This window comes from Anomaloglossus baeobatrachus, chromosome 9, assembly GCF_048569485.1.
Source record: "Anomaloglossus baeobatrachus isolate aAnoBae1 chromosome 9, aAnoBae1.hap1, whole genome shotgun sequence".
NCBI classification, from domain to species: domain Eukaryota; kingdom Metazoa; phylum Chordata; class Amphibia; order Anura; family Aromobatidae; genus Anomaloglossus; species Anomaloglossus baeobatrachus.
The window spans coordinates 43,881,048-43,908,839 of NC_134361.1; the positions used below are offsets into that span (position 1 = coordinate 43,881,048).

General features: G+C 44.9%; 1 protein-coding gene across 1 annotated transcript; it reads left to right on the plus strand.

Moving 5' to 3' along the window:
- Positions 1-126: 126 nt before the first annotated feature.
- LOC142250427 (HHIP-like protein 1) lies at positions 127-27,792 on the plus strand. Its single transcript, XM_075322596.1, has 9 exons — positions 127-812; positions 4,984-5,630; positions 9,257-9,400; positions 10,082-10,410; positions 14,382-14,508; positions 20,055-20,200; positions 23,685-23,766; positions 25,302-25,384; positions 25,476-27,792. Exons 1-9 carry the CDS (start codon positions 549-551, stop codon positions 26,360-26,362), a joined length of 2,709 nt encoding a protein of 902 aa, XP_075178711.1. The 5' UTR covers positions 127-548; the 3' UTR covers positions 26,363-27,792.

A 27,792-nucleotide genomic window follows, 5' to 3' on the forward strand; every position in this document is an offset into this window, starting at 1 on the left:
GCAAGATACTATAATGTAGGGATTTCTAGGGCAGCGCTTTTCCCAGAAGACCCCGGTCTGTGATGAGATGTAAGTTTGGAAGGTGATGAGAGACAATTTGGGCTGGATTAAAGAGGAGAAGGAGGGAACTGGATCATATTCTGCATCCCCATGTACAGATGGGGAGGACGAGAAAAGGAGCTCACAAAAAAGTCAGTGCAGCAGGGACATAGGTGTGAGAGAAACAGACGGGAATGAGAGAGACATATAGGAGACATCCTTGTGTGGAAAAAATGGGAAGACCAAGAAGAAATCTGCTTTGAGCGAGGAGACAAATCTGAATGGCGATGACAGATTTGTAGAGAGAAGGTGGCACAGTCTCTCGTTGGGTTCTCTAACCACCAGACAGGATGGAAGGAGCTGTTCCCACAGTTATAGGGAAGGCAGGGGGAAGAGAATGAGTAATTTGAGGGAGGAACAAAGAAAAGTGCAGCTGAGTTCAAGATAAGTCCAAGGAGACGTATAGACATCTGGAGACAAAACTGTGCTAGATCCCTCAGCAGGCATCCATGACCATCCATCCGGCTCTTACCTTTTGGCTAGTGCTAGTCACCACCACTTGGGTGGTGAGAGGTCACCCTCAGTGTTTGGATTATAAACCCCCATTTCAGCCCTCAAAACCCCTGGCTTTTTGCACAGTGTATTCCTCCTTTGGATGCTGTGACTTTGATCAGGACAAAGCCATCGCTGACAGGTTCCTCTACATCACCGAATACCTGGACCACACCGGGATCAATATCTGCGGAGACTACATCCGGAATATCCTGTGCCAGGTACTGAATGAACGCTTTAACCCTTGTCTCCAGCATCACTTACGCAAGGATCAATATTGTCTTTTTCTTATTCTTCCCACCCCAAATATAAAAATCCCCTGATGTCCTCCTCCCACCTTTCTCCTGTCTACCTATCCCTCTTTCACCCACCTACCTCTACTTTCCTCTTGCCTATCTTTTAATTTGTCCTTTTCCCACAATGCCCTCTTAACCCATATATTGATACCCTTCTCATGATTCCTGCTGCCCACAAGGGTTACTTTGTATCCTTTTCATGCCCAACCCTTTATTCTCACGATTGTTTTTGCCATACATATTTTTAGAGCAAGTTCTTCCACCTTTACAATCTTCCATGTTTGGTTTGTGTCATGCATCTTCTCACTTTCAAAGTCATCTGTTTTGCTCATATCACCTATTGCTTTGGACATCCATCATCTCTCTTGGACACCGCCTTTCTCTACGTTCCTCCTTCCTCACTCCCCTTTCCATTGTCTCCTTACTCCTCATCTTCTTCTGTCTCTTACACCCCTTTCGATATTCTCTCTCTCTCAACTTCATGTCTGTTGTGTGACTCATGTACTGTCTGTATCATGACTCTTGCCCTGTAAATATAAAGTTCATTCATCTGAAGACCCCCTCCTTTTCCATTGTCCTACTCTCCAGTGTCTCTTAACTTCCCGAAACTCCTCTCGAGCCAACCAAAACCAATGGTTTTGTTGCCATAAAGAAATAGAGATTTTTGCCTTTCCACCTGATATTAAACAGGTGAGATAAGTCCAGGGTTCTTTTAAGTAATGGAGTAACAAATTGGGCAAACCTTAGATTTATGGAGATTTCTTAGAACTTTCATAGTTTATTGAAGATGGACGATTTATAGCACGTTGAGTGTCCTGTTCGAAAACTGGTGGACGCAGAAAAGGACCCCTGTGGAAGAACAGTAATAGAAATTTCATAGCTTTTCAGAGATGGACCATTTATGGTACGTTGAGTGTTCGGTTGGAACAATGGTGGACACAGACAGAAGAACGGTATTCGGGTCCTTTGTTGTCCAATAACTCATCATAATGCAGAATTCTAGGTGTTTTGGTGCCCATGTGGAACCAATGATATGTCCACCCCCGTGTTGGAACTCATCCTTGCCCATGAGGACTCCATTCTCCCTGATTGCTTTTTCGTAGACGTTCACCATCCTCCTCTTCCAGCTTCTTCTCCCTCCTCCTTAGTAAGACACCCCTTCCCTCTGTTTCCTTTCCCATATCTGACAACATGCGGCTCCATCCTGCCACACTTTGGTCCTGTCCCTCTTCCCTCTTCGTTTGGTCCCAGTCTCCACACATCCCTCAGTTGTTTTTATTTTTGCTTTTTAACTCTTGACATTGGATCGAAGACTGTGGGACCTTTGTAAGACCGTGCATATGATGCCCCGTGTCATGCGGTCATTTGTTGATGGTCTTATTCAGACACTGGGGATAATTAATGAGATTCCCCAAATTTCCACTCCGTTTTCCTGCAGCTCACAGGCAGGCAGAGCAGATCGTAAGGTTAATATTACAGCTGGCGTCCGGACAGGGAATATTCTGCATGTATGAGAGGAAGCAGTACAAGGCTCCATTGTGGTCTTCACGGAAACCCCTTGTGAGAGGATGAAAGTAAAGCTATGTCTGGAGGCCAAATATACATATACGCAGAGGCCAGGGACCAGAGAAAGGGGCTGATGGCACAGGCAGAGGGACCCCTGCAGGCAATGTCACCCGTAACAAGTGTTTGTTTCCTTGTGTTTCCCTTTAAAAGCAGGACCTTTCATCTGCTCCATGTTTGCCTGCACCTCCAGGAAACACCGAACATTGGGACTACTTAATCCCTGCACTTGCAGAAAAATAAATATTGGCACGTGTAAGATTAACCTACACCTGTCATTAAATATTCATGTACACAAATTAGCTGTCCTCCAAGAAGCAAAATGGTTTTCTAGTGCCACCTATGGGATGTAGCTGTTTTATAAGTCAACTTTTGACCCTTGCAGCATGACTTAGGATATCTAGCCAAATTATCATCACCCATCACAATGCGACCAATGGATGTCACTAGCATGCCCGCTTTGTCCTCCAGGAGAAGAGCTAATTTGCATACCTTTTTCCAGAATTCAATACATCTGGTCTAAAAATCCCCTTAAATCAGCTTGGTGGTCTCCATAAGGAGAAAGTGCACCCCTCCCTTCCCCCACCATTGATTCAGACGTGGCACCAGAATTACGTGGGCCATTGAGAGACCTTCTTCACTTCTTGTTTGTTTTTCTCCTTGCCATCCTAGTCTACCACAGGCTGGTCTTCATAGGTGTACAAACGTGGCAGGCACATGGGGTCTACAATCGACCGCAAACTGTCATGGCAATATGATTAGCATCTTGCAATTGCATTGCAGGGGTGTTGATGGTATAAAGAGGTAGACCCCTTATTTCCAACCTCTTAAATGCCACTGTTACCATTGGTAGCAGCATCTAAGAGGTTAGATTGCTGAAAGAGGATTGCTGCCGGCAGTGTTTTCTCTGGCTGGTCACCCCGAGATCAGTGATTGTTTTGTCTTGTTGGTCTACTAGGCATTGCTCCCACATAGCCAGAATCCTACTCCACACTGATGAGGGGCAACACCCCGAAACAGCTGTCTGTGGATGGATCCCTGGCCTTGGTATTTCCCTTGTCATATCTTTAAACTCATCAAAGAGTTGGATATCGACTAAAAGGGCCACTTAATATGGTGGTTATGGTGGTCTCCTAAAAAGAGCCACTCCTTGGCTAGGTCCTTCCCGGAGGGATATCTGGCTATGTTCCGTGTTGAGACTCCTAATAGAGGCTCCACAGACCTTTTTTGATTTGCATGGACCCCCAACTGTCATGGCAATATGATTAGCATCTTGCAATTGCATTGCAGGGGTGTTGATGGTATAAAGAGGTAGACCCCTTATTTCCAACCTCTTAAATGCCACTGTTACCACTGGTAGCAGCATCTAAGAGGTTAGACTGATGCAAGAGAAGCTAGCAGCAAGTAGAGCAATTAGTCAGGTCCTGCCTATATAATACAAATTCCACCCACCCTATAGCCTGTGCTCTATACATGCAGTATGCACATCCACCGTATATTTATGCCAGATATCATCAATGGAAATCTTGGCTCAATTCATGTTGGTGACATGTACCTCATGGCTAGATGGGGCTGCGCTGGATTTACTCTCTCTGCACAACTAGAGTTAAAAGGGGTCTGTCACTCCCAAACTGCAAATTCAGCTACTTAAAGGGGTTGTCTACTACTTTAACATTGATAGCCTCATCCTTAGTATCAATGTCCGATCACCAGTGTCTGAACCCCCCGCACCCCTGCCGATCAGCTGATCTCGGTCACGGTGGTGGCAGCAGACAGCCGCAGACGAAAATACTCAGTTCCGGAGCAGCTCCGTCTTCTGATAGTGGCCGCTGCTGGGTGCAGCACATCCGCCTCCCAGTCTAATCAACAGCATCCAGCCATGCCACTGCTCAGCATTCAAAGAACTATAGAGACAGAGACCCTGATTCCAGCAATGTGCTAGTTACTAGACTCATTTCGGTAATTTTAATAAAATCATAGTTTTATCAGCAGATGATTATCACTAGAGGACTAGTAAATCTGCTGCCGAGTACACCTCCATATTCATGACCTCTGTATGACCCTGTCCCCACCACTGATTGATGGCTTTCTGCCTGTACACAGAAAGCTGCCAATCAGTGGTGTGAGCGGGGTTATGCAGAGCTTTACAGAACTGGTAGATCTTCAGCAGATAAAACACTGATTTTGTCAAAACTGCAGCAACAAGCCCATTAAATGATACAACGCTGGAATCAGGGTTTCTGCTCCTACATCATGCTGCTCTCAGATGGGGAGCAAAAACCTGGTAAGGTTTCCTTTAAGTAGCTGAATTTGCAGTTTGAAGGGGGTGGAGGGTTCCTTTAAAAGGTAAAGGAGATAGGAACTGGCCAAGGTCACTTTGTCCCTTTTTGCTCTATTGGATGAGACCAAGCACCATGAGGTTTTTGTATTCCAGGGGTAAGGAGCTAGCGCCAGAAGTAACACATCCCCTTTGTTATGCATTTCACGGATATTATGCTTATATAAGTTGGTTTTATTTTTGTCTTTTTGCTAGGAATGTTCACCCTATGCCGCCCATTTATACGATGCAGAAGATGCCAACACTCCTCTCCGCGACCTGCCCGGTCTGTGTGGTAACTACTGTACAGAGTTCTGGTTCCGGTGCCGGTCCACGCTCAGCCTGATCGTTGAGGGCCAGGACCTATCCAATATAGAAAGTGATGTTGGTAAATTCTGTCGTCTGCTGACAATAGATGATGTAAATTACTGTTACCCCAATGTCTTGACCGATGCAGAACTCAACACTGGGCTCGGCAACATGAAGGAGGATGACGAGGGATGTCTACAGTTGTGCCTACAAGAAATAGCCAATGGACTACGCAATCCGGTAGCAATGGTGCACGCCAATGACGGAACCCATCGCTTCTTCATTGCAGAGCAAATGGGCTATGTATGGGTCTATCTCCCAAATGGCTCAAGAGTGGACAAGCCCTTCCTTAATGTCTCCAAAGCCGTACTCACCTCCCCCTGGGCCGGCGATGAAAGGGGGTTTTTGGGTATTGCCATGCATCCTAATTTTCGACATAATGGAAAGTTTTATGTCTATTACTCCATTTATGCAAAGAAGGATGAGAAGATACGAATTTCCGAGTTCCATGTATCTACTGAAGACGTGAACGCGGTGGATCACAAATCTGAACGGTATCAGTGGTGGGAATGGGTGTGCACATATTAGTATCTGTAATAACCAGAGACAATACATGAATATTGACTAGGCTTGAGCAAAAATATTTGCAGGACCCGGGTCCAGTGGCCACGTTGGTATTCCCTGGCCGCCGGACCAGAACTCTGCAAACCTCCTACTCTATACCGGCGTCTCTAGCGCCTCTTCTGATTTGTAGATGACATCATCAATGCAGCCTAACGCACACGTGATGTCACACTAGGACTGCTAATCAGAGGAGGTGCTGGGATGTCAGCAGGTAAGAGGAAGTCCGCGGGACACTTCCAGAACCACAAACCATGCGACCGCTTCACCAGGGACCTCCAATTTCTTTTTTAACTCTGCTGATAGTGGGTGTGCAAAATGAACTGCTGTGTGTTTGTTTTTATTTGTTTGTTTGTTTGTTTCTTATTCTTCCAAAAACAGCACCTTTTATGTTCACTGGTCTGCAGGGCTCTGTTCCTTCAACCACTGACTATCCATGTGACCACTTCACCAGGGACCTCCAAATCTTTTTCAACCCTGATGATTGTTGGTGTGCGCAATGGACTGCTGTGTGTTTGTTTTTATTCTTCCAAAAACAGTACCTCTCATGTTTGGTCTGCATGGCTTTGTTCTAGCAACCCTCGATTATCAATGTGACCGCTTACCCCGGACCTCCAAATCTTTTTCAGCTCTGATGATAATAGTTTGGTGTAATGGACTGCTGTGTGTCTGTTTGTTTTTTTCTTCCAAAAACAGCACCTGTCATGTTCATTGGTCTGCGGGGCTCTGTTTCAGCAACCATCGATTTTATCAATGTGACCTCTTAACGACGGACCTCCAAATCTTTTTGCTCAGGTCTGCTGATTGTTGGTGTGCCAAATTGGCTGCTGTGTGTTTGTTAGTTTTTATCCTTCCAAAACCAGCACCTCTCATGTTTGGTTCGTGACGCTCTGTTCTACCAACCCTCGATTATCAATGTGACGCTTCACCAGGGACCTGCAAATCTTTTTCAGCTCTGCTGAAAGTGGGTGTGTGAAATGGACTGCTGTGTGTTTGTTTGTTTCTTAGGCCTTGTGCACACTAGCCAAAGGATTTTTCTCAAGAAATTTCTTGAGAATCTGAAAGATTAGCGCACTTGCGTTCAAAAAACGCACCAATATTGCACCTGCGTTTTTACCGCATTTTTGTGCGTTTTTGATGTGTTATTGATCCATTATTGATGCATTATTTCCAGTAGGTTGGTCTCTGCATTTTTTTACCATTATCTATGGCAAAAAATGCAGGTACCTGCAAAAAAAGTAGTGACATGCTCATTCTTTTTCTCAAGACATTCTGCAGAAAGAATTTTCTTGAAAAAAAATGCAGTGTGCACACAGCTAATTTTTTTTCCCATAGGTTTTGCTGAGAAATGTCTGCAGAAAGGTTACAACCATTTTCTCAAGGAATTTCTGCAGCAAAAACGCAAAAAAAAAAAGCGGGCAAAAACGCAGTGTGCGCACAGGGCCTTCTTCTTCCAAAAACAGCACCTCTCATGTTCACTGGTCTACAGGGCTCTGTTCAGGTAACCACCCGATGGTGAATGTGACCGCTTCACCACGGATATCCAAATCTTTTTCAACTCTGCTGATTGTTGGTGTGCAAAATATGCTGCTATGTTTTTGTTTTTATTCTTCCAAAAACAGCACCTCTTCTGTTTACGGACCAAGTCTGGAATTGCAGCTCAAGTGAAATGGGCTCAATTGCTATTCCAGACACAGATCTTGGACAATGGTGTTTTTCTCAACCTTATGCAATCACTGATGGATGCTTATCCATCAACGTAAGGCACCTGGCAGAGGTAAAACTAAATAATTCAGTTGATGTACATTTATGAATGCAGAGGTCGCATGGATGGTTGGGAAAATTACTCGAGATCCATTCTTGCTCCCTGTTTTCTAGATATTACTATATACACAAGGAATTTGGCTTCTTCAGGCAGGAGAATGACCACAGCTGTGGGATGTCACCAGCTCTTTGGCCACTGTATCGGCCATCATACCCTGTGTTTATTTCATCTGGTATTTGAGAATTGCAGAGTACGGCCTGATTTATTTCTAAGGATAATCCGAGAGGAGGAATGTGACGGAACTGTTTCCATCTTAATTGTCTGGCTGGATGTAATATATACTTTTGTGGTGAGGAGTCTGGATATACTGGGCAGGAAGGGAGGATGAGGGGACAGCTCAGCGAGCACGTACTCAGAGCATGAACAGAAGGCTGCAAAGGAAGGTCCGCACATAACGAGGGGCGCTGACACCTTACAGAAGGATGTTTCTCCCTTACGATGTCCTTTTTTTGGAGGGTTGGCTGTTGCATTAATTTAGCAGATTTTAAAAATCTGTTAAAATAAAACTACACAACTATTAAATTTTGTTTTTTCTTGTAAATGGTGGAAGACTCCATTACTATTTTATTTCTCCCAATGTTGTATCTTTAGTCAGAGCCACCATAAAAATGATCTGGGTCCCATCATTCAGTAACTTAAATCCTATTGCATACATTTGTAGGCACATAAAAGGAAATAATATGATCATCACTTAGCTTTTCAAGCCTTTTAATGTATATTCAGTTCATAGATTATTAAGGTAGCCTTTACAATTCTGCGAAATTAAGGGCACCACCATGGCCCCACAAAGTGTGTTCCTTTTATTGTAGTTCATGTGCAGAGACTTTTTGCTTTGGGCAAACTTTTTTCATTGCGATGGCTTCCATTAGAACAGTCTCACTTCTAGGCCGCTCAGCGATCTCCTCTAAATTGTTGGAAAGCCCCAGAGCCACTCGCTCTTTTTTATTAATAAAACAAGAGCCTGGCCTCGATCAACTCAGAATTTCCTAACAGTCTATTAGAAAATTAGTTTTATAAACGCAACAACCCCTGTACTTAAAACAAAAATTGCAGTTCATCCACTCTGGGCTCATATAACGAAACCTAAGGCCCCCATACAGAATGAAGGTGAAAGTCCTCGAACCCGCTGATTTCAGCAGGACTAGCCATGCATCTGATGTGAATGGGACCTTCTGATGAACCCTGATCTTTCTGTCTTCAAGTGAGATAAGCTAATGCCAGAGTTGTTCGACTGCGGCTAGATTGCTGTCCAGTTTACAATGGTCCGGTCAGCTATTTCGGCCATCTCTCCCATACACAGGGGCGCTTCGTGTGCTGAGTGCTCATGTGTTCTCTATGAGAGAGCCACTGCCAGACATTTTGGTGATGGCTTGTCTCAAGGAGAAGAAAACAATTGTAGTCTGAAATGGGACCTGTCTGAATACTTATCTAACTCTACGTCATCTCTCAGGGTCATCCATACAGAATAGGCGGTCGTCCAAATCGGTCGATAACGGCGGGTTTAGCCGAGGTTAGTATAATGTGTATGGGGGGCTTTACTCCTCTTTTCCCATTCAAAATACATGAATGTTTAGCCAAGTTGAGAGATTATGTATATGGAGGACGCGAACCAACATTCGGCCAACAGCTATCTTATGTGTATGACCAACTTTTGCCACTTGCTGTGGCTCCTGATCTCAACACTATGCAAAGCTTTTTTACTGCCCTGGATAACCTAATATGTCTTCTCCACAGGATTATCTTAGAGGTCACGGAGCCTGCATCTAACCACAATGGTGGCCAGATCCTGTTTGGAGTTGACGGATATCTGTACATATTTACTGGGGATGGTGGACGAGCTGGAGACCCATTTGGAGAATTCGGAAATGCCCAAAATAAGTGAGCAAATTTGTTTTCTATTATTAATGTTCAGTACATAGATTAAACCTTTTAAGTGTACGTAACAATACCTATGGAGGTGACATGCATAAGCATGAGAATGTTACTATAGGGGACCGAGAGGCAGGGGAGGTCTGGCCTTAGGGGCAGGAGAGCACATGCACCCTGAGTCAGTCCCCTAGCTCAGGGTTCCCCAACTCCAGTCCTCAAGGCCCACCAACAGTGCATGTTTTCAGGATTTCCTTAGCATTGCACTGCTGTTGGAACCAGCACCTGGGCAGGTAATTACATTAACACCTGTGCAATACTAAGGAAATCCCAAAAACCTGCACTGTTGGTGGGCCTTGAGGACTGGAGTTGGGGACCTCTGCCCTAGCTGCTGTTCAGGGCCGCCAGAGGACCACACTGTACCTTTAAAAGCAGTAACATACCAGGCCAAGCCAGATCACTGTGGGCTTTATCTGCACTTTGATACCATGATGTTTTGGGGGCTAAATGACAACATAAACGGAACACAGTATAAATGTGAAAAACATTAATTGGGGGCTTCCTTTACTGATTTTGAATGAAGGCTCCGGAGCCTATTTCAAGATATTTTTTGGGAAACAAAGATGTTTTCCAAGGCTATGAAGTGCTTTCCACATATTGTAGAAGTCTGTTCTTCTTTATGTCTACAAACAGGTCCTCTCTGCTGGGCAAAGTTCTGCGCATTAACGTAACCGGAAATGACAGAGGACCACCATATCGCATACCAGTTGACAATCCCTTCCTGCGAGAACGTACAGCAAGACCCGAGGTCTTCGCCTATGGTGCCAGAAACATGTGGAGATGTTCAGTAGACAGAGGCGATCTAATCACCAGAAAGGGTCGTGGGCGCATTATTTGCGGTGATGTGGGCCAGAACAAATTTGAAGAGGTGGATCTCATCCAGAAGGGGGGAAATTACGGCTGGAGAGCAAAGGAAGGGTTTTCCTGTTATGATAAGAAATTATGTAACAATTCTTCACTAGGTAAGTGACTTCAAAAGCGGATGGTAATCTACCATGGATACAAGCACAGCCTGGAGTGCTTAAGGTGCCCATTAAGGTACCCGAAGAAAGTCGGCCAAACTTGGACACATATCTAATGTTTATGGTCGTGTCCTCACTCTATCGACACCTATGTTGGATTTCACCAAGCCCAATCTGTTGGGCTATTGTGGGACAGTTTTAGGACTCTGGTCAAATAGTCAGAGCCAGCACACATTGCAGCCTGCTGAGTTGCTGCAATCTCTTCACCCTTTATAATTATGCTTCATGCCACTTTAAAAAAAAGTGGCATCCCACCAAAATTTGTAGCTGGTTCCTAGTTTACCGAAGCTTTGAGATTAAAAGAAGACTGTTCTATTAGTTTATATGTTTACGTATATTTTCCTCATTTGATATATAATGCATGCTTTTGGTAAGTCCACAGGTAAAGGGCTTTTTTAGATTTTGGAAAATACTTGTCCCTCCGCTGCAGTTTGTTTCAAACAAACAAACTAAAAAAATACTATCTGTGCTTTATCCACCCTCCCCTGATTTAAGGCCCCGTCACACTAAGCAACATCGCTAGCAACATCGCTGCTAACGAACAACTTTTGTGACGTAGCAGCGATGTTGCTAGCGATGTTGCTGTGTGTGACATCCAGCAACAACCTGGCCCCTGCTGTGAGGTCGTTGGTTGTTGCTGAATGTCCTGGGCCATTTTTTAGTTGTTGCTGCCCCGCTGTGAAGCACTGATCGCTGTGTGTGACAGCGAGACAGCAACAACTAAATGTGCAGGCAGCAGGAGCCGGCTTCTGCGGAGGCTGGTAACCAATGTAAACATCGGGTAACCAAGAAGCCCCGTCCTTGGTTACCCGATATTTACCTTTGATACCAGCCTCTGCCGCTCTCACTTGTCAGTGCCGGCTCCTGCTGTGTGCACATTTAGCTGCAGCACACATCGGGTTAATTAACCCCATGTGTGCTGTAACTAGGAGAGCAAGGAGCCAGCGCTAAGCATTGTGCGCTGCTCCCTGCTCTGTGCACATTTAGCTGCAGCACACATCGGGAAATTAACCCCATGTGTGCTGTAACTAGGAGAGCAGGGAGCCAGCGCTCAGTGTGCGCTGCTCCCTGCTCTCTGCACGTGTAGCTCCGTGCGGTGGTAACCAAGGTAAATATCGGGTTGGTTACCCGATATTTACCTTAGTTACCAAGCGCAGCATCTTCCACGCGACGCTGGGGGCTGGTCACTGGTTGCTGGTGAGCTCACCAGCAACTTGTGTAGCAACGCTCCAGCGATCCCTGCCAGGTCAGGTTGCTGGTGGGATCACTGGAGCGTTGCAGTGTGACATCTCACCAGCAACCTCCTAGCAACTTACCAGCGATCCCTATCGTTGTTGGGATCGCTGGTAAGTTGCTTAGTGTGACTGGACCTTTACAGTGCCTACATGTAGTATTCAACCCCCTGCAGGTTTAGCAGGTTTGATAAGATGCAAATAAGTTAGAGCCTGCAAACTTCAAACAAGAGCAGGATTTATTACCAGATGCATAAATCTTACAAACCAACAAGTTATGTTGCTCAGTTAAATTTTAATACATTTTCAACATAAAAGTGTGGGTCAATTATTATTCAACCCCTAGGTTTAATATTTTGTGGAATAACCCTTGTTTGCAATTACAGCTAATAATCGTCTTTTATAAGACCTGATCAGGCCGGCACAGGTCTCTGGAGTTATCTTGGCCCACTCCTCCATGCAGATCTTCTCCAAGTTATCTAGGTTCTTTGGGTGTCTCATGTGGACTTTAATCTTGAGCTCCTTCCACAAGGTTTCAATTGGGTTAAGGTCAGGAGACTGACTAGGCCACTGCAACACCTTGATTTTTTCCCTTTTGAACCATGCCTTGGTTTTCTTGGCTGTGTGCTTTGGGTCGTTGTCTTGTTGGAAGATGAAATGACGACCCATCTTAAGATCCTTGATGGAGGAGCAGAGGTTATTGGCCAAAATCTCCAGGTAGGCCGTGCTATCCATCTTCCCATGGATGCGGACCAGATGGCCAGGCCCCTTGGCTGAGAAAAAGCCCCATAGCATGATGCTGCCACCACCATGCTTGACTGTAGGGATGGTATTCTTGGTGTCGTATGCAGTGCCATCCAGTCTCCAAACGTCACGTGTGTGGTTGGCACCAAAGATCTCGATCTTGGTCTCATCAGACCAGAGAACCTTGAACCAGTCTGTCTCAGAGTCCTCCAAGTGATCATGAGCAAACTGTAGACGAGCCTTGACATGACGCTTTGAAAGTAAAGGTACCTTACGGACTCGTCTGGAACGTAGACCATTGCGGTGGAGTACGTTACTTATGGTATTGACTGAAACCAATGTCCCCACTGCCATGAGATCTTTCCGGAGCTACTTCCTTGTTGTCCTTGGGTTAGCTTTGACTCTTCGGACAAGCCTGGCCTCGGCACGGGTGGAAACTTTCAAAGGCTGTCCAGGCCGTGGAAGGCTAACAGTAGTTCCATAAGCCTTCCACTTCCGGATGATGCTCCCAACAGTGGAGACAGGTAGGCCCAACTCCTTGGAAAGGGTTTTGTACCCCTTGCCAGCCTTGTGACCATCCACGATCTTGTCTCTGATGGCCTTGGAATGCTCCTTTGTCTTTCCCATGTTGACCAAGTATGAGTGCTGTTCACAAGTTTGGGGAGGGTCTTAATTAGTCAGAAAAGGCTGGAAAAAGAGATAATTAATCCAAACATGTGAAGCTCATTGTTCTTTGTGCCTGAAATACTTCTTAATACTTTAGGGGAACCAAACAGAATTCTTGTGGTTTGAGGGGTTGAATAATAAATGACCCTCTGAATAAACTTTTCACAATTTAAAAAAAAAATAAAAAAAGAAATAACATTCTTTTTTGCTGCATTTCACACTTCCAGGCTGATCTACAGTCCAAATGTCACAATGCCAAGTTAATTCCGAATGTGTAAACCTGCTAAATCTGCAGGGGGTTGAATACTACTTGTAGGCACTGTATAAGCAGACAATAGCAGACACTGAGACTCAAAGCTGGACCATGGGAGGGTGAGAAAGGCACAGTTTGTTTTTAATTTTAAAACAAATGACAGCTGTGGAACAGGAGTTTCCAAAACCAGAAAACCAGTTTTAAAGGCTGCTTTACACACAACGATATCGCTAGCGATCTCGTTAGCGATGTGAAACGCCAGATCGTTGATACGATTTTGCCGAGATCGCACATAGGTTGTTTTATAGCGCCGGCCACAAAACGACCTATGTGCGATCTCAGCAAAACGTATCTACGATCTGGTGTGTCACATCGCTAACGAGATCGCTAGTGATGTCGTTGTGTGTAAAGCAGCCTTAAGCCCCATTCTTCCTTTGTCGGCTTCACTTACAGTGGTTTTCTAATATATATTCTGCTACGTTGTCAAAAATAAGACTCATATGCAAAGCTTTTTACAGATGAGTGGGTTGGCGCGGTCCATGTACATGACATCCTTTTTCGGAAGGAGTCTTTCTTTATATCGAGCCTTAATTGGAGCCTAAGAAAATAATATCGTAATCCCACAATTGGTTGTGTCTTTGAAGTGTATTGAATGATTGAAGGTATGCCCAGTACAGTGAGCTGATATCTTCCAGACATTTATTGCATATATAGAGTATTCTCAATGGATCCAGCAAAGCCATCTGTCATACAGTCACAAAAAATCTTTTCCTAAATCTGGGGGCGATTACACAACCTATCCGGCAGTATCTCATTGTACACTACGTCCTGGAACACGGAGCCACATCACCGAGAGTCATCACATCTGCCTGACGTATGAGAAATCCGGTCTTGCAATTCATTAATAAAAAAGGACGGCTTCCGATCAGTCATTGTATACATTGGCACGTGTTCTATTTTTTTTATATTTCCAATTTTTCTTATTCCTTCCTTTTTTTTTTCTCTCACTATTTCAGATGATATCCTACCAATTTTCGCCTATCCCCACTCTCTTGGGAAATCAGTTACCGGGGGCTATGTCTACCGTGGATGTCAAATGCCCAATCTTTCAGGACGTTACATTTTTGGAGATTTCATGAGTGGGTGAGAAAAACTCTGAGTTAGTAGGACATTGTGTAACATTATCTCATGTTGTCATAGATGGAAAGACCCTCCTCATAATGGGGTTAAGCTCTAAGGGGTACTTAGAGCTAGCGATGTCGCAACATGTAAAGCACCACTAAGACAAGGTGACAGATGGAAAGATATTACTACTCGCAATGCCAGTGAGCCACATATTATGGTCAGCGAGAGACCTTGCTGATCTCTAGGAGGACACTGTTGCACAATGAAGAGTACCTTAAAGAATAACTAAACGTTTTGTTTTTAACTTAATTCTTTATCAGTTGTTCCAAAGTTAAAAATCTTTTCAATGTACTGTATTAGCTTATCTTACCTCCTTTTCTCCTAAGCTGCATGCTGAAAGGGCTGTTTTAACTGCCTTGTTTAACTGCAGAGCTAGCAAATATCTGTGGAGATGCGAGGGTCAGTGGGTGTTCTTGACTACGGGCCTGGTTGTCTTCAGAAAGATCGCACGGACCAGGGCTCATCCCACTGAACGCTCACACTCATTCTCCATGGGCAAAACACTACTCAGACAAGACAGGGTAAGGGAACCACACATTGGTAATATTTTATTGGTTCACCCACAGGCAAAAACATATTGTACATTCCCAGCAAGAACATAAGATGGTACAAGCAACAGAGTTTTACCCTTCCGCTGGCCCACTAGGGATTAGAATCTTCGTGACTTCGGGGCTTCCACTGCCCACTATCCCAGTCTAGCAGCACCCCACTTTTGGTAGACACCCACTGAGAAGAGATAGCAGCAAGCTTACGAAGCTGACCGAGCATAGCAAGATATGTAGCCAGGCAACTGAGTAGTCCCAGCTTGGGTTCTCCCAGTGAATTTGTGGGCTCATCGTTGAGCAGTGAAGCAATTCTGTGTTCCTTCAGCTGGAACCGTAGCTCCTCAGCTGAAATCCTTTAAAATACTTGAAGTGAAGCAGTTCTGTGTTCCTTCACCTGGAACCGTAGCTCTTCAGCTGAAATCCTGTAGAATATTAGAAGTAAAGCAGTTCTGTGTTCCTTCACCTGGAACCGCGCAGTAGCTCCTGAGCTGAAATCCTGTAGAATATTTGGAGTGGAGCAGTTCTGTGTTCCTCCACGTGGAACTGTAGCTCCTCGGCTGAAATCTTGTAGAATATCCGAAGTGAAGCAGTTCTGTGTTTCTTCACCTGGAACTGGAACTTCTCGGTTGAAATCCTGTAGAATATCCAAAGTGAAGCAGTTCTGTGTTTCCTCAGCTGGAACCAAAGTTCCTTGGCTGAGATCATGCAGAATCCTCCCTGGTGATAGAAGCAGGGCTCCTTTATATCACTCAGTTCTCTTACAAGATTAGTGGAGATGGCTCCTCTCTCAATGGTCGCTAGTTCAATCTAACTGAAGTTTCCTCTGAATTATGTAGTCCAAAGGGGCTGAGGGAATACACATTTACAGACAATAGAGCTCCGATCAGTCTGACAAGAGACAATGGTAAATTTCTTTTCATTTAACAAAGGACCCATACATCTGGCCTAATTAAGAACAGTTCACCCCCACACAAGTTGCCAAATGCTGAGTTGTCATAATATCCATATGCCTTCATGAGCTTTTTTGCTCCCTTCCCCCATGTACAGAGACTGTTTACAAATACGTTCCCTGTCTGAGCCTTGGAGATGGGATATTTGCTAGAAGTACAGTTCAAAACAGCTACTCTAAGGGCATGAATAAGGCATTTCAAACAGCCCTGTCAGCCTAATTATATATATATATATATAAAAGTTCATTAACTCCTTAAAGACTATAGCTACTTTTATAATCATATTTATTGCATTCAAAATGGCAAACAGATCTGCTATGCGAATACTCTGCTAGTTTTGTATTTTCAAGTGTAAATTCAACCCTGATCTTTCTCCATTTCATATGTCGCCTATTGACCTAAATTATGTAGATTAGCAAACGGCATTGGACGGAACCTTTGAACACAAATTCTTTTTGTAGTCTGTTACCATGGATACATGTAGTTTAAATTTTAAATTCTTGACACAAAACAATAGGAGATTTGTAAATAAACCAATTGGAAAAGTTTATTTGTTTTCCATTTTAAACCCATTGGAGCAATACAAACATAATTTGTTCCAGAAGTGGATAAATCCCTGCGAACTCTTAACATTTATATAATGAAATTGTTGTTAGGACCTTGTAGTAGACATTTGTGAGAGATGTCACCCCTAATGTCATACTCATATGTGGATGCCCCAGTAATCTATATGTGTCGCCCACCTGTAGCGATCGCCCCAGGGACTTCACTCCACCTTCAGGGACGCCGCAGGGTCTCCACTTTGGTAATTCTGGCAACAGGTATGTCAGTTTTATATATGTAGGAGCAGTGGCGTAACTAGAGTTTGATGGGCCCTGATGCGAAATTTGGACCAGGGCCCCCCCTCTACGTACCCCGACACTTAGGGTACGGGATAATGACACTGACACTCGGTTTACAGGATAATGACGCTGACACTTGGCTTTTACCCTCAGCACCCAGCTTTCCCATGATCTGAAATCCCTCTTTCTATCAGCACCCAGCTATCCTCTGTTCATATCCATCTTGTCCTCAGCACCCAGCTTCCCCATGCTCTGCTACACATCTTACCCTCAGCACCCAGCTTTCCCATAACAGAGCATGGGAAAGCTGGGTGCTGAGAGATGTATAGCAGAGCATGGGAAAGCTGGGTGCTGAGGGAAAGAGCCTTTTCCCCCTCACCACAAAACATTACCATCCCATGCTTGTATCTTTGTCCCCCTTGTATATAGTTCTCCAAATACTATAATGGCCCCCACATAGCCTTCAATATAGTATAAAGGGTCCAACATAACCCTTCATATATTAGAATGCACCCCCATAATCCTCAATGTATTACAATGCATTTCCCATAGTTCTCGATGTATTATAATTCACCCCATAGTTCTCCATATTTTATACTGCACCACAGTCCTCCATGTTTTATAACCCCCATAGTCCATGTATAAGGTAGGCTCCATAGTCCTCGATGTATTATAATGCGGCCCCATAAATCATCATATTGTATTATGCAGCCCCATACTCATCCATGTATAATGCACCCCTATATTCCATGCATAAGGTGTCCTTCATTTTGTATAATGCAGTTCCATAGACCTCCATGTATAATGCACCCCAAGTCCATGTATAAGGTGTCCTTCATGTTTATTATGCAGTCCCATAGACCTCCATGTATCATGCAGCCAGCCCCCCCCAGGGCCTCAATGTGTCATGCAGCCAGCCCCCCCAGGTGTCATGCAGCCAGCCCCCCCTAGGGCCTCCATGTGTCATGCAGCCATCCCCCCCAGGTGTCATGCAGCCAGCCCCCCCCTGGGCCTCCATGTGTCATGCAGCCATCGACCCCAGGTGTCATGCAGCCAGCCCCCCCCCCCCCTCCCCGGGCCTCCATGTGTCATACAGCCAGCCCCTCCAGGTGTCATGCAGCCAGCCCCCCCCAGGGCCTCCATGTGTCATGCAGCCATCCCCCCCAGGTGTCATGCAGCCAGCCCCCCCCCCTCCCCGGGCCTCCATGTGTCATACAGCCAGCCCCTCCAGGTGTCATGCAGCCAGCCCCCCCCAGGGCCTCCATGTGTCATGCAGCCAGCCCCCCCAGGGCCTCCATGTGTCATGCAGCCAGCCCCCCCCCTGGGCCTCCATGTGTCATGCAGCCAGCCCCCCCAGGGCCTCCATGTGTCATGCAGCCAGCCCCCCCCAGGGCCTCCATGTGTCATGCAGCCGGCCCCCCCCCCCCCCCAGGGCCTCCATGTGTCATGCAGCCAGCCCCCCCCCCTCAGGGCCTCCATGTGTCATGCAGCCAGCAAAATAAAAAAACAAGTACCTCTCTTCTCCTTCCGACTCCTACGACAGCGGTAGTTACGCCCCTGCCCCCATATGTCACACGCCCTGCTCCCCATACAGCCTGCACCCCCCCATATCACAGACACTACACCCTCATATGTCTCACACCCTGCCCCACATATCTCACCCTGCCTGTACCTCAACTTACCCCTCTCAAACACTCTGCACCCCTTCACAACCTTCTGTCAAAGTCTGCAGCCCTCATCTGCCACTCACCCTGCACACCCCTCATGTCCTCTCTTTTTTCATTACGAGTCATATGTCCAAAATCGTTCAGGAATCAGTATCTTCTCCTGCTTTCTCCCCGGCATCCTGTGTCTCCTCCCACACAGTCACATGGGCGTGACATCATCACAGGTCCTGGAAGGATGGATTCCGTGTGCTGTGCAGGAGCACTTCTGCTCTGCCGCAGATCAGAGAGCCCCTCTCACAGGCCGGCCCCCTGACGGTCGCGTAGTCGGCCACTACACAGCGACACTACACATAGGGGCCCGGCAGCCGGCTCTGCAGAGCGGCTGCCGGGCCCTATAACCCTGCGGGCCCGGTCGCAGTGGCGACCTCTGCAACCGCGGTCGTTATGCCCCTGTGTAGGAGTCGTGACGCCACTCACAGTTTGTGGTCAGGGATATGGATGACCACCACTGCAGGTTTAATGAGCGTCTAGGGCTGATGGGGTCTGCAGTTGGGTGGTATGGCCTCCCGTGAGTGAGGCAGGCCCCAGGGGCTAGGGTGTGAGGAACAACAGGTCCCAGAATAACTCAGTCTCAGTCCAAGATGTCTTTCAACTGTTCTTTACTCACTTTCAGATGTTCTGTGAGGAACCCGGGCGATGCTGAGATTAAACCAGGTGAAAACAGGTATCCTTTAGGCCAGTCTAAGGGTAACCATTAACTCGCCTTCCTAGCACTTCTTGTTTCGGATAACCCCTGACTTGAAGTGCCGTAGGGTTCATCCAAGGAAGTCGCTACTGCCTTTTCTCCCCTTTTTGGCTCGTTTACCGGCAGCGTGGACCAAGGTAGATGGCTCCAGGCTTGATCCCCCTTATAGGCCCCCTTGTTGCTGCTGAGGCTCGGACTCTAGATGGTTAGTGAGGGACTTGTAGTTCCCCTCACTGGCAGGTTGAGCAGATCAATAAATGGACGTCTACTCTAGGGACCTGTTCACCGTGCGTGCCTAGTCACTAGGAGTCCCCGTACTTGACCGACTGACTTCCTCAGCGTCTTTCTGACTGACTTGCTGGTAACCGTTCTCCCCCGCTAACGGCTACTACACGTGCAGGGTCTGACTAGAGTGTCAGCGCGCGTACCTCTCTAGGCAAACTGCCGCGCTCCCCTCTCAGACTGGCTCTCCTCCTACTTTCCTGACAGCCGCTGCAACCTAGCTTCCAGCCCCTCCCCTACACCCCTTGCTTGCCAAGGGTCCCCTCTAAGGTGTAGGAGACCTGGTTGCTATGTGTCTGTGCGTACACACCCTATTCCAGCCTTTGGAATTACCTGGAAGTACTGACCCAGCATGGGTGCAGTACTCACTGGTGCCTGACCAGGTCAGGGGCGCCACATTTACATCAATATCTTTAGGGGGTCTCTGCATATCCTCCATTATCAATAAAATATATTTTATTACTGTGTTCCAGACGCCTAATGTCACTTAAAGAGGACAAGGATGGAAAGCAGTGGCACTACACCGAGATCTGTATGGGAGCCGGGCAGACCTGTAACTTCCCCAAGCTCATTAATGCCTACTACCCTTATATTATATCATTTGGAGAGGACGAGGCAGGTAACACATTATATAGGTTTATACATATGGTATATAAGAAGGTGCAGGAACTATAGAGAGTGGTATCTGTGATAGAAGCCAGGAGGTGGGTGGGGGCGGAGGTAGCCATCTTATCTACAGTCATATGAAAAAGTTTGGGCACCCCTATTAATGTTAACCTTTTTTCTCTATAACAATTTGGGTTTTTGCAGCAGCTATTTCAGTTTCATATATCTAATAACTGATGGACTGAGTAATATTTCTGGATTGAAATGAGGTTTATTGTACTAACAGAAAATGTGCAGTCCGCATTTAAACAAAATTTGACCGGTGCAAAAGTATGGGCACCTCAACATAAAAGTGACATTAATATTTTGTAGATCCTCCTTTTGCAAAAATCACAGCCTCTAGTCGCTTCCTGTAGCTTTTAATGAGTTCCTGGATCCTGGATGAAGGTATATTTGACCATTCCTGTTTACAAAACAATTCCAGTTCAGTTAAGTTTGATGGTCGCCGAGCATGGACAGCCGCTTCACATCATCCCACAGATGTTCAATGATATTCAGGTCTGGGGACTGGGATGGCCATTCCAGAACATTGTAATTGTTCCTCTGCATGAATGCCTGAGCAGATTTGGAGCGGTGTTTTGGATCATTGTCTTGCTGAAATATCCATCCCCTGCGTAACTTCAACTTCGTCACTGATTCTTGCACATTATTGTCAAGAATCTGCTGATACTGAGTTGAATCCATGCGACCCTCAACTTTAACAAGATTCCCGGTGCCGGCATTGGCCACACAGCCCCAAAGCATGATGGAACCTCCACCAAATTTTACTGTGGGTAGCAAGTGCTTTTCTTGGAATGCCGTGTTTTTTTGCCTCCATGCATAACGCCTTTTTGTATGACCAAACAACTCAATCTTTGTTTCATCAGTCCACAGGACCTTCTTCCAAAATGTAACTGGCTTGTCCAAATGTGCTTTTGCATACCTCAGGCGACTGTTTGTGGCGTGCTTGCAGAAACGGCTTCTTTCGCATCACTCTCCCATACAGCTTCTCCTTGTGCAACGTGCGCTGTATTGTTGCACATTGACACCATCTGCAGCAAGATGAAGCTGCAGGTCTTTGGAGGTGGTCTGTGGATTGTCCTTGACTGTTCTCACCATTCTTCTTCTCTGCCTTTCTGATATTTTTCTTGGCCTGCCACTTCTGGGCTTAACAAGAACTGTACCTGTGTTCTTCCATTTCCTTACTATGTTCCTCACAGTGGAAACTGACAGGTTAAATCTCTGAGACAACTTTTTGTATCCTTCCCCTGAACAACTATGTTGAATAATCTTTGTTTTCAGATCATTTGAGAGTTGTTTTGAGGAGCCCATGATGCCACTCTTCATAGGAGAGTCAAATAGGAGAACAACTTGCAAGTGGCCACCTTAAATACCTTTTCTCATGATTGGATACACCGGCCTATGAAGGTCAAAGCTCAATGAGGTTACAAAACCAATTTAGTGTTTAGTAAGTCAGTAAAAAGTAGTTAGGAGTGTTCAAATCAGGAAATTGATAAGGGTGCCCATACTTTTGCACCGGTTAAATTTTGTTTAAATGCGGATTGCACATTTTCTGTTAGTACAATAAACCTCATTTCAGTCCAGAAATATTACTCAGTCCATCAGTTATTAGATATATGAAACTGAAATAGCTGCTGCAAAAACCCAAATTGTTATAAAGATAAAAGGTTAACATTAATAGGGGTGCCCAAACTTTTTCATATGACTGTATGCCCTAATGTCTGAGATGACATGTCATATTAATAGCACACAGTGGCCGTGTTACACAGTGTAGCTTTACATTATGAGACTAAAACGTACAAAGAATCTGTGGAGTTTAAAGGATATGTATCATCAGAAAATGACATATTGTGTAAACTTTCATATTGCTTATTGTTTTAAGTTTGACCACTATACTTGAGTTTATTTCCTAAACTTTTCAAAAGACTTTTCAACAAGCTCATTATCATAATAGACAGGATTATATTGAAAAGGTAATATCTTTATATACATTAGATACCACAGGATCCATCATTCACAATCGGTGATATCACAGCTCACCTCCTCGTCCTGTACAATGATTGATAACATTTCTATATACAGTAGATAACACAGAATCCACCTTTCACAATCGGTGATATCACAGCTCACCTCCTCTTCCTGTACAATGATTGATAACATCTCTATATACAGTAGATACCACAGGATCCACCATTCACAATAGGTGATGTCACAGCTCACCTCCTCCTCCTGTACAATGACTGATAACCTCTCTATATACAGTAGATAACACAGGATCCACCATTCACAATAGGTGATGTCACAGCTCATGTCGTCCTCCTCCTGTACAATGATTGATAACACTTTTATATATAGGAGATAATATAGGATCCACATTCACACTAGATGATATCACAGCTCACCACCTCCTCTTGTACAATGACTGATAATAACCCTTCTATATACAGTAGATAACACAGGATTCACCTGATTCACAATAAGTGATGTTACAGCTCACCTCCTCCTCCTGTACAATGATTGATAACACTTCTATATACAGCAAATAATATACGATCCACATTCACACTAGGTAATATCACAGCTGACCTCCTCCACCTTCCTTCATATTTACCTTTCCCATTAGAGGGCACCAAATTTACACTGTTAGGCTGAGCACACACGGCGAGTAAAAACGAACGAGTGGAATGCGATAAAAAAATTATATTCCACCCGGGACCCATGTTACTCTATGAGTGATTTTTTTTTTTTCTCAGCCCTAATCGGACCGAGAAAACAATCGCAGCATGCTGCGGGTGGAATCCAATTTGTATTCACTCGCACCCACACAAGTCTATGGGTGCGAGAGAAACATCACACTGCACTCGGATGACATCGGAGTGCAGTGCGATATACGCATCAGCTGATAATGGAGGAGATGGGGAGATTAATCCCTCCCTCTCCTCCGCAGCTATGATCCGATCGCAGGATCAGACCACAGTATAATAACACTCGGCTCACACTTGCAGCAGAGCGGGAGTCGGGGGTCATTAGCATAACGCATCTAATGCTCTCCCATTGGATACTAAATGCTCGTGTGGCCTTAGCCTTGTACAAGCTGCACACTGACACTGTACATTGTATCAAAGCGTCAGATCTTCAGTGCTGACCCATGAAAAGATAAAATAAAATATTTACAAAAAAGTGAGGGGTGTACTCACTTTTTCAAATGTAAGGTGTAATCTACAGAGGAACTCGCCAGGAAGTGTTCAGCTCCCCTGCAGCACCCCCACAGGTGAACCAAAGCATTACATGGTAAATGCAGAAATCAATAGGCCATTTAATACACAGAGCATAAGATGAGTCAACAGAAAAGGAAGATAATTGTTAGAGCAGCTCTTTGGCTTGTTCTCTTGTGTAAAACATGTCCTAATTTTCAATTATTTATTTTCTCTTTGAAGGTGAATTATACTTTTTGTCTACGGGAACGCCCAGTGCATCGGTGGCAGCAGGAGCCATGTACAAAATAGTGGACCCATCAAAGTAATGATCTACTTATATCACTACTGGTCGTTGATAGACAGAGGGGTGAAAAAAAAGAGATCTCCATTATTTTAACCTGTTACTTGAAGACATAGTATAAGTATTCAGTCCTTCTGCTGATATTGACCATTTATGCTCATACATATGGTGGTACATGGAGCCAGTAGACTAAGGCCTGATTCACACTGACAAATATGGTTCCATCTTGTACCTTCATCGTTCTCCAATTTTATATGGAGACACACAGAGGACTAACTTTGCATTCCTTATTACAATGTGCCACATGTGGCACCCTCTGTCAGCACAGTGCCTATGCGTCTCTATAACAGGCCCATAAAGAATCTGTAAGCAACACTTCTTTAAAATGTACCTATAATATTTTTTTTCCTCTAGTTGAGGTAGAGATAGCTCATTCCTGCTCACCTCATACTCATGCACACTTTTCTAGTATAAGCCTTTGTTCCCATTAGTACACAACTGACAGATACTGCTGGTGATGGCTTAATTCCTTCAAGAACAAAAAGATTAGGCATATTGAAAGTTAACATGCTCAACCTGACTTATCCTCCAACATGTGCTGTTGATGGAGAGACGGGAAGTCCACATAGACCTCAGACGATTGGTCTTCCACCAACAGTTTTGGGTTGGACCACCACTCATCCAACGTGTATGGCTACCATATGGGAATGATTATTTGGGTTGGGCCACCACTCATCCAACGTGTATGGCTACCATATGGGAATGATTATTTGGGTTGGGCCACCACTCATCCAATGTGTATGGCTACCATATGGGAATGATTATTTGGGTTGAACCACCACTCATCCAATGTGTATGGCTACCATATGGGAATGATTATTTGGGTTGGGCCACCACTCATCCAATGTGTATGGCTTCCATATGGGAATGATTATTTGGGTTGGGCCACCACTCATCCAATGTATATGGCTACCATATGGGACTGATTATTTGGGTTGGGCCACCACTCATCTAATGTGTATGGCTACCATATGGGAATGATTATTTGGTTTGGGCCGTCATTCATCCAATGTGTATAGCTACCATATGGGAATGAATATTTGATTTGGGCCGCCATTCATCCAATGTGTATGGGTACCATATGGGAATGATTATTTGGGTTGCTCCACCACTCATCCAATGTGTATGGCTACCATATGGGAATGATTATTTGGGTTGGGCCACCACTCATCCAATGTGTATGGCTACCATATGGGAATGATTATTTGGGTTGGGCCACCACTCATCCAATGTGTATGGCTACCATATGGGAATGATTATTTGGGTTTGGCCACCACTCATCCAATGTGTATGGCTACCATATGGAAATGAGTATTTGAGTTGAGCCACCACTCATCCAATGTGTATGGCTACCATATGGGAATGATTGCATAAAATACTCAATACATGACATATATTCGTCATTCCTGAGAATTAATTATTGGGTTTTCTCCTCAGTAAGATGGGTCTTGCATATTTCTTCTTCTGAGCAGTCTTCTTCTCACTTGTCTTCATAGACGAGCCCCTCCAGGCAAATGTGCAATTAATCCACGAGCTGTTCCTGTAAAGGGAAAACTGGTAGAATTCTATCCAAAGCAAAGTGAGTACAATATGTATATATCCATAGGCTGATGAAAAATATGTGGTGATATATGTGTCACGCTGAAATCCTAACTTTTCAATCTCCGCAGAACTCATTCTAAAATCCAAAACTATGACAACTGAATCCACTCCAACCTCAATCTCGACCAGATTGCAGGACACAACCAGATTCAGCACAACAGTGGAGCCTCACTTTACCGCCACATCTCCTGCCAGCACAACATACAGAAAAATGACGACTCCGGGATACGTTACAGCTGCACCTGTCCCTAGGCCGACAACGCCAAGAAAACCAGTAACATCAACCCCAAAGATGGAGAAAGTTGTCACTAAGGCTCAGAAAGGAGTAAAGGCTACAGTGACTTCTCGGCCTGGAAATCAGTGGATTCCCACCAAAGGTTGGCAAAGCGAATTAAAAGATGTTTCCTCCATCACCAAAGGACGATCACACTCAACCTTCACGACCAACCGGGCAACGACACACACAAGACACACGATCAAGACCACGTCACCACCTCTTACAAGAAGTAAGACTGCAGGCAGGAAAGGCTCGGGGGTGAAGCGAATGAAGAAGAAAGTCCTGAAGAAGCAAAAAGTAAAGATCGTAAAGAAAATCAAACATGGGACTGTTCGCCTGGTCAATGACGATAAGCAACCTGATAGAGGAAGGGTGGAAATCCACATCAATGGAGAATGGGGGACAGTCTGCAATGACAAATTCGATAGCAAGGCCGGCACTGTGGTGTGCAGACAGTTGGGCTACCCCTATGTACTGAAGGTGGCCAGGAAAGCTGAATTCGGGGAGGGCAAGGGGCTTCGAATTCTACTCGATGAAGTAAAATGTCACGGGTGGGAGAAAACCCTTTTGGAGTGCCGAAGATCAAAAATTGGGGAACATGACTGTGCCCATGATGAGGATGTTGGGTTGGTGTGCGGCATGGAAAATAGACACTTTAATAAGGACCTATCATCGTAGAGAATATCTTTTTTTTGTGGAGTAAGGCAACATAATTTATGGGATTTATTTATACCCAAAACTCAAGATTATCCATTGTACATGAAGAGTTTACTCCATAGTAATCTTATTTCCCAAACAAACACAAGGGGGTAGTAGGGGAACACCTTCAAGAACCAGAGTAATGACCTTGGATAGGTTGTTAAAGTGGAAGCTGCGCTTTACACAGAGAGGTGTCGCGATGACGCCACCTCGAAAGGTGGTGATGTCCTCAGCTGAGCTCAGGGCAACTCTACACCCAGCACAACAATGGGGACTATATACCGTGTAGCAGAATGTAATATATACCCACTGGTAATGCAGCAGGTCTGCAGATCTTTGTCTTTCTCGATACATCTGCCGAACTGGTGTCTTTTTTTTTTTTTTGCTTTTCGCCCCCACTCCTATGTCACACGATGCACACTCAGCGCGGATCTGTGACACTAAGGAAAGGTGCAAATGACTCAGCTGTTTCCAAAGTCTGTGGCTGGAGCGCCCGTCACATGTCAGATGTCCTGGATTACACTCTGCACCATTGCATCACAAAGTGAAGAAATTGTCCCCTCGGTGTAAATAAAATCAATAGTCAGCTGAACAATCGGAGCAGTCATTGTTTTATTTGACCTCCTCCAGATGTGATGTGCACCTATATAATCCTATATAAAGAGCCTCCAATAGTTAAAGGGAACCAGTCCTCTGATTCATGGTGCCCAAACCACGGGTTACAGGAATCCGTGACTGGCTGAAGCAAGGTATACTTGACGTTTCAAAGAAAATTAAGTTACAAGAGTTCCTCTCGGCACTGCGAGAGACCTAACCAAGAATATAAACAAAATGAACAAACACCCAGCAGTAAGAAAATAGTAATACATGTAAATAACACAGGGACACAATTTTGATAAAAAAAAGCGTAAAATTCATCCTACCGTGATGAGGTGTATTCAATCAAGATGGATCCTTGTAGTTCACCCCACTATGTGCCAGCAAACCTCAAAATAGACTGATGCAAATTGAACATGAAGCATAATAACAAAAAGGAGACAGTTGCACTCTGTAGTGCTAAGATATGTGGAACAATGAATATGGGAATATAGACATGCATTACTGCTTTGAAAAACATGTAAAAATTGAAATACTTAGCAGACAAAAATGGCCAGTTTTATGTGAGCCCAACAGCCAACGGCAAGGCGACCTTTCTTTGTTGAGTCCCTATCACACTAATGCCTCTCTTTGGGTTAAAAAATACCTACAATTTATGGGTGGATAGAAACCTGCAAATGGAGAATTAAAATTGCCTGAGGCAGGAGTGCTCAATCAGAAGGTATGACCCTGTAATCTAAGAAAAAGACTGATGGCACATCCTACCTTTCTAATGTGAACTGCTGCAAAATGAACATGAAACATAGTAACAA

Excerpts from the sequence above, each read along its gene's own strand:
- LOC142250427 (XM_075322596.1), top strand. The coding sequence starts at position 549 with ATGACCATCCATCCGGCTCTTACCTTTTGGCTAGTGCTAGTCACCACC. Across the intron at positions 20,201-23,684 it reads ATTTGGAGAGGACGAGGCAG|GTGAATTATACTTTTTGTCT; the intron begins GTAACACATTAT and ends TTCTCTTTGAAG. Across the intron at positions 25,385-25,475 it reads AGAATTCTATCCAAAGCAAA|AACTCATTCTAAAATCCAAA; the intron begins GTGAGTACAATA and ends CAATCTCCGCAG.